The sequence below is a fragment of the Varroa destructor genome, unplaced genomic scaffold (assembly GCF_002443255.2).
Source record: "Varroa destructor unplaced genomic scaffold, Vdes_3.0 BEIS01000003.1, whole genome shotgun sequence".
In the NCBI taxonomy this organism is placed as follows: Eukaryota; Metazoa; Arthropoda; class Arachnida; order Mesostigmata; family Varroidae; genus Varroa; species Varroa destructor.
In genome coordinates this window covers 36845523-36858578 of record NW_019211456.1, presented here as the reverse complement: position 1 = coordinate 36858578, position 13056 = coordinate 36845523, and the positions used below count along the sequence as shown (strand labels likewise).

Below are 13056 nucleotides of genomic sequence, written 5' to 3'. Positions count from 1 at the left end.
TGTATACCTGTGTCTTAGTAATTACTAACCTAACAGTACTGAGCCAGTGAGTCGGTTCATTGCAGGTCCCATTTACGGACACGGCAGTCGAAGATGACAAAAAAACGCTCGATGACGGCAGTATGACAAAGGATGGCAACCCTCTGGACAACACAGGAAGCGTCTCACATAGGGCAAAGACGGTAGCACACTATATCTCTCCACTGGTTGGGGTAATGTCACCAACAGCTACAGCAGCGACACTTGCACCTACACGTGAGTCCGCACCCACAAACACAGAGCAACTGGTAGTAGTAGTAGTAAGAGTAGGGATACCAATAACTGTTCTTCGTCGTCCGTGTAATGATATCTTACTTGCGCGGGTCGATTACGAGGTGGCCAGCTGGTGGTGCGGTCGACATTGAGTGCCTCCTAATCAATTGGCCGCTTAATTACCACTCAGCTACAGTGAATAACAGAACTAACCAGTTAGAAGTTCAGTTTGTGACAAATGCCACACCATCGTTGGCATTGCCCTCTGCAGTCGCACGGGGTTGCGTTGTTATGTCGTTCCTCTTCCAGCTGGCTTCGTTAACATCTCGTTTTGAGACTATGCACGCGCGGTGACAAGCCCTACATGAAGCGCGACGACGTCAGGCCGCGGCACCGCAGTCAGTAGTAGCAGCAGCATCCGCAGCAATAGCGCCGCCGCGTTTTAGCGGGGTTCTGCCGGGCGCTACCGAGTACCGACTGAAGCTACGGTCTCCTGCGACGGTAGCAAAAGTCGCAAACACAACAGCTGAAGTGGTTCTCGTCGCCTGAACGCTGTTAGTTAGAAACAAGTTCTAATAGCATTAGCGTCGTGTAGCAGTTGCAGTTAGAAGTTGTAGAGCGTGAGCTCAGATTGACGATTGTCGTCGTTCCTACCCTTTCGTTTGCCCAACGCTGCCGTTTCGCCGTGATCGGTCAATCGGTCCGTTTGTTTGACAGTCTGTGCTAGTCTCTCGATCTAACATTATAGGTTCTCCGCGTACGACGCTATCTGGTCGTTTTTCCACACTAGTACCTGCACAGACAATATGAGTGAACGAACGCACGAGCGAGCGATACCCCGACGACAGCGGCAGCAGCCACTGGAAGTAATACGTACAAACACACACACACACACACGCGCATTCAAACACACATACACAAATACACTTACATATACACACAAACACACACAGACAGAAGGCCGTACAGCAGCCGCAGCAACAGTCGCGCCACCGACACTAGTAGCGCTAACAGCAGTAGCGAGCCGTTGACAACAACAACGATTCGCGGCTTTCAACTGCCATTCATGCCGTGCTCGAAAAGCAGCTATGGAATAGTTTGCATGCAATTCTGTAGCTCATGATTAGGTTAGCTTGGTAACGACGAGCCGGTTTGCCAGCAGCAGCGGCGGTAGTTGGAGTGGCGCTCTGCTTGCCGTAGGCGCCGCAGCCTCCTCAACAAGTGCTGTAATTGCGCAGTAGGCTGGCACCGCTATATGCTGCTGATGATGACAGTGGTGATAATGATGATGACGACGACGATGATGATGATGATGATGATGATGATGGTGTGTCGGTGGTGGTGATGATGATGAAGCCAGTGGATTGTTGTGAGTGTGTGAATTAGCAGACGACGACAACGACGACGACACAGAAGCCTGCGAGGCTATGCCGAGCGCGGCAGCGGCAGACACGACGACTGCAGCGGCGAAATTCTCTGTAGGTAAAAGAGCGCTGTGGAGCGTCCGAGATCGTACGGCAAAACGGCGGGTCAAGTAGAATGAGAAACAATTGGTCGGGTTGAATTAAGCTGACTTCCGCTAGTCTCCATGATGTTGTGGTATCGCGTCGCCCTATTGAACTTATCGACAAGCAGATGATGTGGGTTCAGAACCAGGAGGAGACAGACAACTATTTTTTGTGCAAGAAGGGGTCATCAGCCGTTTCGAACAGCAATTCTTAACTAAAGCAGTATTGAGCTTGAGAGCTTATATACTGCCTAATCTAGATGGAAAAAAGCAATGGCGTTTGTTGAAATAGCCAGCAGAGTGAACTACGGCTTTGCACAAGGAGTTGGGCCATAGGCCAACATAGAGAACAAGCTGACGACGTATTGACACTAAATCAGGTGCCGGACAACTCATGCTTTTGATGCAGAATACTGCCATAGCTAGCAAATATCTATTAGATGATGACATTAAATAGTACAATACTATGGAACCAGTAGCTATACATGATATACGAGATAACAGGCGTACAACCGGTGACGAACAAAAGGTGGTCGTAATAAGACATGTGGCACGAAGACTGACCTACCTTCTACACCGAATACGATGAAAAATCAAAATGAGTTAGCAATTTGTAACAACAGTGGCAGATATACTTCGATAAAGTAATTTTAGTTATCTGAGACTGAAATACTCAAGTGGCAAGAAGAAAATGAAGTTCGAACAACACTGAGAGCCTATACACACACGAGTGAAAAGCAGAAACATTTGCACGCACAACAATTATGCTAGTTTTCACGTACATGATCCGACGGACAAGAGTTATGATGGATATACCTATTACTTTTGCACATTCATGTCGGTAATAATAGGAACACCAGAATGATCTATTTTGTACACGATCATGAAGCTGTTTGTCAATATTTATTCATTTATTTCTATCCAAAAATATACACAGGACACTGCGTTCATGGCAGCGCCATATCGGCTAGACAGTTTCACACATTATAATTACTGTATTATTGTCCTTATTTATTAATGTTGTTGCTTTGCTGTTACTATTGATGGTGTTGCCGTTGCTAAACTCTCATAATGATGTCCTAATTGTTGCGATTGACTTTCTTCTGCGTGTCCCCTGTGTTTTAAAAATGTCCACCTCAGATAACACGTTACACTGCTGCTAGTAGCAATCTTTTCGTCCACCTTCTAAATAACCATTACCTACCGTTCTTCATACGTTTCGCCCATACGCTCTCACTGAATGTTTGTTATTTCACGTTATTGATGTATGATTTTCGTTTCAACATGCATTCGTAGCGTGTTTGTTGGTATAATGTCGCTCTACTATATTTGCATTTTCGTACACATATTAAGTAAGTTCGGCGTTACTCAATCTTCGCTCGCTGCATTACGTTCGTCTATGCGTATAGGCTGCTCTATACGAACTACGTGACTTCTCTGCTGTACTGTCTTATGCTGCTGCTGCTGCTATCTGACTCAAAAACATTTGAATAAGTGCGTTTGGCTGTGTGAAATACATGTCCGAGTTATTTCAGTAAGTCTGTGATGGAATAGGCATAGAAGACTGACAATTCTCTGTCTTTTTACAGCAGCTTCTTACGTTCAGTGCCTCCCCCCCCCCCGCCCCATCTCCGTTGCCCTATTCCGTGTGCTGAGCGCCGCTCTGATTCAGCTAAACTTCATCCAGACTTATACGTTGTGGATCTGTAGATCAGAGCAGTAGTTCAAGCGAAGTCGACAAATAATAATGGCAGCATAATGGCGAATGCAACAAATTGTTCTACACTCCTTCGCTTTAGTTCTACTAGTTCTAAAGCAAAACAGTGTTCATTATTTGACTACGATCATCGCCTGTATAGTTCAAATTGTACGCTTTGCCTTTATGTATGAGCTCCCTGATCTCCTGCTAACACCTACATGCCCTCCATGTTAGCCGATTAATCTAGAGGCTAGAATAACACTATTTGTGCTTCTTCTATGCTGTGTTTCTAATAAATTCGCGCCGCCAGTGCCGATGCATCTCGTATTATACGGCATCTGAATAAAAGCATAGCAGCCTTCTCTTTTGCCACTTATTTCTAACTTATTTTCATCGGCGTCGTCATCACACATATTAAAACTGTACATACACGTTTTCACCATCTTCGTCATAAGCGAGCACTTTGTATATAACAGCGAACGAGGAAGTATTTTATATTGTCTATCTCATATAATAACTTGGGCACCACTTTCTTTCGTCGCGTTATCTTCGTTCTGTTATTACTTATGCATAATAATAATAATAACTAGTAAACTACGCCTTTTCTGTTGCCTGTCGCTTATCATTCGCTTGCGCCACTTATCCCCTATAGCTCCCTAAGTTTCCGCAACTTTGCTGACGATCAACATCATTAATTCAGCAACTGGTTTATCTTGTTTTGACAACGTTTCTAAACTACCTATCACCCGTCGCCCTGACGGGAAGGTAGCACACCTTATGCGGCTCACCATTTTCCGCTTTCTAAATATGTTTCGTGTGCGCACGCTAATTTGTTCCCGCTTCGTCCACTTAATTTTGTAATGGATTTTGAATAGCTTTGTTGTTGGCGTTGCCTTTTGCTCTGCTATTATTAATATGATCATATATTCATTCTATATAAACAGTCTTCTTCACCTAAACTATTCCAACTATGTCTTTGTCATTCTTTATTTCCTTAATTTAACTAATTAAGAAATTCAATTGCGTCCGCGATTTGTTATTTCGAGATCGATCACTACTTCGCGATAGCCTCGTTTTTCGGTGGTGAGCCTGTAGGATCAAGATCTACCTGCTCCCCTGTTTCGGCATCGTTCGTTTTGGACGATGATGATCCTGCGATTTTAACTAGTCGACTAACGGAGGCTTCGGATGCTACCGACAGGCTTCGCTCACTCGAACTCTGCCCGATACTTCCTTCCTCGGTATTCTCCATTAGTGTTGTCTGCCCGCGTCTATTTACCCTTCCATTTTCATCGGTTCTCCCGCCGTTCTGGTCACCTCCAGACAATGCCAACGCTTCGCTATTCCCCAGTGACCGTGACGTGGCTCTCTTAACAATTTTGTCCTGTTCTTGATGCGGTTCGGGAGATTTGGCCTCGTTGTTCTGGCTGATTTGGTTGGTAGTATCTTCGGTGTTGCTATCACCATCTGTCTGTAGCTGTTGACTGCTTTCCACGAGTGAACTCTGGCTTCCACTGGGACTGCCTTGGCTTCCCGCTGCTGTTGGCGTGGTGCTTTCTGACGTTAAGTTTGTTCTTGTCGTTAGAGATGACGTACGATGCTGTTGCGTCTGATTCTCCTTTTTCGCGTCCTGTGATGACTGCGATGACACATTCTGAAACTGAACAGGCGATAAGCCTCCAGACTCGCCCGATTCGCACGATCCAAACTGGGGAACCTGGAAACGTCCCGTAGAATAACACAAAAAGATTACTACCATTGTTTGGTGATTGTTCGATAAGCAGTCTAGTGGGGTGTGATTCTTAAACGCACCGATAACATCAAAGGTCTGGTAAAAAAAATGCAGGATCTATGCGACTCCAACGCCTATCATCGACGTACTACTGTATACGCTGCACATTTGTAAGAGCAATCAAGTGCGGCCGGAAACAAAGCACAACTGAAAGTCAACAAACGACGTTTCCAAAAAACATGCCTCATAAGAATGTACTATTTTTAGTTGAATTTAAGACAAAACAGTATTTGTTTATCTTCAACAATATCGGCACTATTGGTAGCTGTTTACTTACCTGCTGCTCAAGCTCGTTGTCTTGTCCGCTCTCCCCTCGAGAGCCTCTCATCATCATGAGTATCATGTCCTGTTCTCCCTCCCCTTCTGCCTCGACATCGCTACAGCTGTCTTCATCATTGAGAGCGGCACCAGGGCCTGCTTGACCTGTTCCCGACCCCAAACCAGCAGGGGGGTTTTCCATTGCCATGGGCCCGGGTTTGGAACCTATCCCACCAGACCCGGCTGCAGAACCTTCAGTCTTGTTAACTCCAGCTGCTGTCGTGGTTGACGCCGCATCAAATCCAGTCATCGCCATCAACTGCTGTTGCTGCTGCTGTTCGCGCATCTGCTGTTGAATATGAAGCAAATTTTCCTGGGACGAGCCACCCCCACCGCTCCCTGCTCCACTTTTGGCTGCTGTTGCGCCTGTCTCCTGAACACTGGTGTTAGCTCCGGCGACGCCGCCACTGGCGCCACTGTTACTGTTGTCTAATTGTTGCTGTACGCGGTTATGGCCATCAGACTCAACGGAGGTTGTGTTGGCAATTCCCGAACCTGTTGTTGATGCTACTCCGTGGCTGGGGTTATCAGTCGGTTGGGGATTGTCCTGATCGACATCGATGTCTTCTCCGGACTCATCTTCGCAGCCTTCCATGGCCTCGGCAGGACAGTCTGTAATCATAAATAATGATACGAAGCAATATACTACTTATTAGCCGCTTAATATCGATGATTATGATGACTGGGGCTAAGTATCATAAACTAAGCGAAAGCTTTGATTGCAGCCTTAAATTTCGTATTACTTTTGCGTAGCCGGTCACAATTGGTACAAAGACACATTGACTGTGTACTTCAGTAATGAGATTAATGAAACCTACCAAGAACAGCGTGCGGTTGTGGAGCTGGCGGACCTGTGATGTCCATGGGTTCTTCTTCGTCCAGGCCTGCACTTGCTGCATCTGCATTGAGCTGAGCGCCCTCGGGAACTCCCGATACTCCACGAAGCCCAGCAGGATGGTGTCCATTTGCCCGTTCGTCGTAGCCATTGACTACGCCGCTTGCTTGTGCCGTTTCTCCATTTGGACTCGCAGGCCGTCGCGGATCAACGGTTGTCGTTACTAGGAGGTTTTTTTCAATTGCTGCACCAAAAGGCGAAGTAGGTGGCGTTAAAGCTACGTTCCTTGCTTGCATATATATTTCTAACAAAATGACGTTCCTTTTTGCAGTTCTTACTTAGCCGAGCCAGAAAGTTGTTTCAAAAAATCAAGATAGTAATAACTACGAAAAGAAAAAACGACGACAAATAACCATCATGTACCTCGCATAAGTTTGTCAATCCTCTTATAGTATTTCTTCGGTTCTACCATCACTTCGCATAACCTCTGGATGGTAAACGGTGCTTGCGTGAAGTACTCAAGAGCTTCAAGGATCTTTTCGCGCATCAGAGCGTATTTGAAAGGGTCAACGTTCGGAGATGCTGGAACGGAGTCCGGGGATGATACCAACAAAAAATCGCATAACACCTGTAAGGACGAGTACAGATTTGACGGCAACGTTATTTTCATTTGCGTATTTATTTATAACAAGAAGTGCTAGTTCGATAGTGACACGCATACGCACGTTGAAATCTTGACTATTCGCCAGTCAAATATATAACTCCTGCAATCAACAGAAGTTGTTTTCTCTCTCTCTCTCTCTCTCTCTCTCTCTCTCTCTCTTTTGGATAACTACTAACATCCTTAGCAGCTTACTCAGATAGGCTTCTTCCATATTCCTCGTATGTTTCAGTCCTGAGCCAAATGATACCCATTTGCAAAACCGGTGCTACATTGTTTGCACCTGCTTTTACTTATTGAGAGGCTTTATACACCAATAACAGTTCAATAATTTGTTACGACCATAAATGCTATTCAGCAGATATTGTATCTGGGAGCCTGGAAGGTAGCTCATTATTACTACTGGGCCTAGAACACACACAGAATTCTCTAATGTAAAGTAAATCATACGGAGAAACGTTATTAGGCAAGCAAACAGCTGAAAGTCTACCACAAACGGAATGATTTTGCTTAAGCAAATAAAAATATATATTTTTTGCATAGACTTTATTAAATTTAAATCTTGCTTGTATGGACCTCCACATGGTGACGTTGTTCCACTATCAAAAATATAATAGAAAATTGCAACCTCACAGACAGTGTACACGTGCCTATTAGGTAGCAATCTACCTACAAGACCTAACTATAAATTATGGAATAAATATAATCAAATAAATAGTGGAAATAGGGCATGCGTTATCAGACTGATAATTTAATCCACTCCAAAGCTGGAATATCCTATTTGTCGACAGACGGCACACTATTCGCGATACGGTATCCGAAAGAACTAATCGTATTGATCTATTTGACCTGTTAGTGTGTCATATCTTTAGATTTAACCTGGTGAAAAAGTTTGAAAAGGCAGTTAAACGCTTTGGTTGGTTTAAACTTTACTATCTGGATAAAGTTAAAAATAGACAACGAACACTTGAGAGAAAATCAGCCTGTAAAGGACATCGAAATATCCAGTGCAAGTGATTTTGGGCAAGTTCAGCAAAGATCATGGTGCATATTTTTCAATATTTTCTCTAGATAGAGCCATTAAGGAGAACGACAAACCCACTGAAAGACACAAACTAACTAGACGTGCTTTCATATATCTCATAATTTTAAAGCTGTACTACTAAAATGTACATTTTCCATCAGTTTAATACAAGTGGATATTGATATTCGCGTACTTTTGGCACAAGATAATTTACATAATTAGAAACCTAATTTATATACTACGTCTAGCAACATGTTCCTAAACACAACGTTACCGTTCTTGGACAACTATAAAATGCATATACCCAATTTTTTTATAAACAGCGTTCGTTTGCCTTCTCAGTAGAATCTCCGTAGCATTATAGGTCACTTCAAAGGTACGCAGCAAATCTACAATGAAAGCTGAAGTAGCGTAACTATAAGCATTGCCTTCTGTTACTCCCCAATCAATATACAACCACAAGCGATATTATTTACTGCAGGGGATTGGTGTTTTGAGATTTTACCCTTTACTGAAATATTTACTTTACGTCATATCTTGAGGTAAAGCTTTAATTCTCAAGAAAACGTAGCATGTTTCTATCTACTGCAGATTTTATCTGCGGGCACAGTACATTAATTTGTCATAGTACACCAGAATGAGCACATCCTCCTAAGATCGCAGGTTTGGCGAGATCGTGTAAAGGTCAACGGCTAGTTTCTTTGCTTTGGGGGTACACATAGAAAAAACGCAAACGCCTAAAACAGTGTTTTTTTCTAGTAGCAGACGATATTAGTTTCTTCTTCTTTGTGTGCTCTAACTTATGTGCAATGACCCTTCAAAGACGTCAAATTTACCCTGAATGCGTACACTTTACATTTGGCATCATATATCACTCTGAATTATTCATATCAAATTCCTTTAATGTAATTTATCTTTCAAAACGGTCAAATATAATGTTATTTGTTTGTAAGCTGCATCTAAATAAAAACAGATCCGCGATTCTTTTACAAGTTGTACAATACCTTAATAAATTTTCTGGAAACGTTTTTGCTTCACTTACTAATAGGTCAATTTCAGCGTGCGCTTGTCGCAGGAAAAATATCTCAAAGCGGAGGTTGATGACGAGATTAGATCAAAGTAAATTAATGCTTTATTTCAAAAGGGAATGTTGACCTACTTTATTAGTTTTTTTTTTCTAGCGGTTTCTTTGACCCAAGCAATACAACCAATGATATATGGAAAGTTATTGAAAAGAAGATACTCTAACCAAACATATGTCCGATCTGAGAAAGTAACAAAAAAATATTGAAGCGCGAAGTAGTTGGAACAACGGTTACGAAATCTATTGCTTAACGGTATTTGTCATTAACTCGAGCACCAATACACTTATACAAAAGTCGACTGAAAAATCATTATTACTTTGAATTTTACTGGATTCGGCCTATTCAAGTGATTAAAAACGTTTTTGTATAGTGGCTTACAGCAGGTAAATTTACACAGAACACCATGAATCGATAGGTTATGGCTGTCAGCGTAATATTCATTCATGACGACTTGTCCGTCATAAAAATTATTTAACTGTTCGGCTTTAATCTTTAAAGTCTAAGGGCTTCGTGTAGTTTATTTTTAAACGGTGGTACGACCTTCGATGACTTCCTGGGCACGATTTTCATTTCGTAACATAGAAACTGGATTTGCTTATAGCCTGTCGTGACTCATAGTCGATTTACGTCGCAGTATGAAAACACAGGTAGTATTCTATTCGCATCAGACCTAAAGATTGTACCTAATATATAAAATATATGTGTAACACAATGTAAGAGAATTCTACCCTCAATAGGGAACACTGTAGTCGCGGCTTGACCAGTAATAATTATTTCATACAGATTTCAATTTTTACAAGTAATGTTTAATGAAGCCATCTTTAATGAGCTGCTTTCGCCCAGAGAATAGCAGTCAGTGCAATCGAAACAACATAGAATTCCGTAGATGTATATCATAGTTGTTGTCAATGTTTGCCGCTTTTTCTGTGTTTGGACATTACACAAGATAGCGGGCTTTTTTTTATTGGTGGAATCGTGCAATATTCAAAGCAATGGCGTTAGGGCAATGCGTTAGGTTAAATACAGAGGATTCGATGTCATCTCTCACCGTACTCTTCTTATCGGCTCTCGCCTTCTGTGATAATCTCCAGTTTGCTAATTGCATAGAGACAGCATAAGTGTAAATCCATCGAACTCTAACGAAAGCTCATCAATGAACGAAATGTTATCCAACGAACGCACACGACGACCATAAAATGTCCTTATCCAAAAATGTCCCATGCGAGATCATCTCACCTCTAACAATGTAAACTTTACTGTTATATATGCTTTATAGATACAAAGAGAATAGTATCCTCAGTTCGAGCGCGCACTTTATTCTTTCCTTCGATGTTTACTTTGTTATACTACATATTATATACAGTATATTACATTACAGTAAAACATTCAGGTCTCTGTTTTTCAATAGTCATCAAGGCTGTTTTTTGTTTAGCTTAAGAACATCGCTTAACTGTGTCTGTCAGATCATTCATTGGCACGAGTGTTGTATGCAGTTACCGTAGTATGTAATTCATTTGCTACTATCATTATCTACGTTAAGGTTGCGCGGTGGAGCCACTTTATAATACATACATAAGAGGAAGCGTTTGACATGTATATTTCCAAAAACTGGTTATGTGATCTTTACGTCATACAGGTCAATAGTTCTTTCATAAAGAATAACGAGACGGCTTTTAAACCGAAAGTACCACCAGCACGTGTTGCCATTAATTGTGCTCAATCAAAACGGCCGATTCCTAAAAAAAATTACTGTTTTTGTAACGTAGATTCTCGATGGCCTTAAGTTCATTGACAATGTGAAAACATCTAAAATTTCAGATACTTGTGAAAAAAAACTGCAGTAATTATTAGAATTCATTTTTTTTACTGTTTGTTATTAACGTGTCCATTTAATGGAAATACAGACGCGATATCGACTACATAACACGAGCGCATTTATCTAAAAGCGCGCACATACTTATACAGAGCCATACACGCAAAGTGTGATTCTACTAGATAATAACACCATTAGATAGCAGTCACACGTTTGCATCACGATTGTCCCACGTTAGCTGGCCGTTTTTTGCCGGCTATCGAATATACAATGTTACTGTTTTATCTATACAATGCACTAAAGAGCTGATCGTGTGGTATGCTGCAGTGTCAACGTGGTAAGGGGGGGCAACAAACGCCCGCCATTCCGATGCATATACGATCAGTTAGCTAAGTCGCGTTCTGTAGGTCCGGTCAGCACAGCACCTACGGCTGTGACTTGTCTAACGACGTCGACAACAACTACGACAACACGGACGAGCAAGGAGAACCCCAGGAATGGCGGCCCCATTTTCCACTAACAACAGCAGCAGCGGCAACAACTCATATGATGCTATGAAGACCACAGCACCATCGTCATCATCATCAACAGCAGCAGTGTCGGTCAGTGACTACTGACTGTAACTGTCGTCGTCGTCGTCGTCGTCGTTGTCGTTGTCGTCGTTGTCGTCGCCGTCGTCGCCGTCGTCGTCGTCGTCGTCGTCGTCGTCGTCGTCGTCTCGTCGTCGTCGTCGTCGTCGTCGTCGTCGTCGTCGTCGGCGGCGGCTCGTCGTCGTCGTCGTCGTCGTCGTCGTCGTCGTTGTCGTCGTCGTCGTCGTCGTCGTCGTCGTCGTCGTCGTCGTCGTCGTCGTCGTCGTCGTCGTCGTCGTCGTCGCCGCCGCGGTGTTGCTGCTAAAGGAAAAAATGCCCTGCTCTAGTATCGCCGACAAAACTAGTATATAAATGCTCCGTTTGCCCGCGGAAATGTAACAGCATCACGATTGCAGCTGCAGCGGCAGGGACACAACTCACGCCTGCATCACGCAGACTCGCATCACACACAGACGTTACGATACCGTTGTAGCTCGTAGTTGACTTTGCGGCGGGATGATTTACCATATATATATATATATATATATTTATATATATATATTTTTCGGCAGTGATTATTTATGTGCATAAAATACCTATGCAATGACCCGGCATTTAAGCTTTCCATTAATTAAGGACTTAACGTCTGGCAAATGATAAACACAGCATATGAATGCTTGTCTTCCTTTACGTATCTTGAATTTTCTGACTGCACCATTGCGACCAACCAGTGTGTTACCTATTATATAACGCAGCTGATCGATGCGCTATATATAACAGGTAACAATTCGTAAATCATAGATAGATTTCGCATAGCCACGTAGTAGGCCGTCAAATAACACTTGCTTACATCTCAATATTTAAATATTGTTTATTTACACTCTGTTTACATGCGATGGTAAAAATATGTACCTCTGTGCCTGTATCTATGTGCTTAAGCTCATTACGTTTGTTTTTGTAGACAAAATCCCGTTTGTCCAGTTCAAGTAAAATGTATACGGTTCGTGTTAGCGCACTTTTACGGCACACCGCAATAAAGGCAATAGGGGTGCCATCCAATACAGGCAGCCTCCTAACTCGATTTAGCACCATAAGAGTTCGTTGAATCGATCAGATTTCCATCACTCATCAGTTCCTATGACCAGCAACACCACCACCATCACGCAGCGACAACAATAACAATAACACGATCAAGTATCAGATCGTATTCTACATGATAAGTAAGGAACGAAATAGCCACAAACCTGTTCGATTTTGCGTCGCACTAGTGCCTTAATGACTGACCAAGGGAAGATTGTATCACCCGTATTGGCGACGAAGCGGAGGTAGTCTTCAAGCAATCGCGGGATAGGGGAGTCGCCCTTCCGGCCAAACTCAGTCAGAGCCTGGAAGACGTCTTCCTTGACCATGTTCTCCATTTCTCGTTTATTTTTGCCTACAGTAGACAGCACAGCAGGCGCGTTTCTGCAACTGCTGACTACTGAATATCGTTGTAAAGTAA

General features: G+C 42.9%; 2 protein-coding genes and 1 long non-coding RNA gene across 9 annotated transcripts in view; 1 reads left to right on the top strand and 2 right to left on the bottom strand.

Moving 5' to 3' along the window:
- Positions 1 to 171, bottom strand: part of AGO1 (protein argonaute-1) — a 21105-nt gene extending 20934 nt beyond the window's left edge. For 2 of the 3 annotated variants that reach the window (XR_002672282.2, XM_022799271.2), the window contains exon 1: positions 30 to 171. Coding sequence is in view for 1 of the 3 variants with exons in the window: in XM_022799271.2 (XP_022655006.1) it covers positions 30 to 72 (43 nt within the window). In the remaining 2 variants the exon portion in view is untranslated. The remainder of the gene's footprint in view (positions 1 to 29) is intronic. The other variant, XR_015322793.1, reaches the window with a different exon arrangement.
- The window catches only part of LOC147756895 (uncharacterized), a 13659-nt gene extending 603 nt beyond the window's left edge, over positions 1 to 13056 (top strand). For 2 of the 5 annotated variants that reach the window (XR_015322798.1, XR_015322796.1), the window contains exons 2-3: positions 66 to 8108; positions 11314 to 13056. This is a non-coding gene — a long non-coding RNA (uncharacterized LOC147756895). Of the gene's footprint in view, positions 1 to 65; positions 8109 to 11313 lie in introns of those variants that run through there. The other 3 variants (XR_015322794.1, XR_015322797.1, XR_015322795.1) reach the window with 3 other exon arrangements.
- LOC111247834 (uncharacterized) lies at positions 2625 to 12973 on the bottom strand. The gene is made up of 5 exons (XM_022799272.2): positions 12800 to 12973; positions 6827 to 7031; positions 6387 to 6647; positions 5528 to 6180; positions 2625 to 5175 (listed from the first exon to the last, which is right to left on the bottom strand). Exons 1-5 carry the CDS (start codon positions 12971 to 12973, stop codon positions 4513 to 4515), a joined length of 1956 nt encoding a protein of 651 aa, XP_022655007.1. The 3' UTR covers positions 2625 to 4512.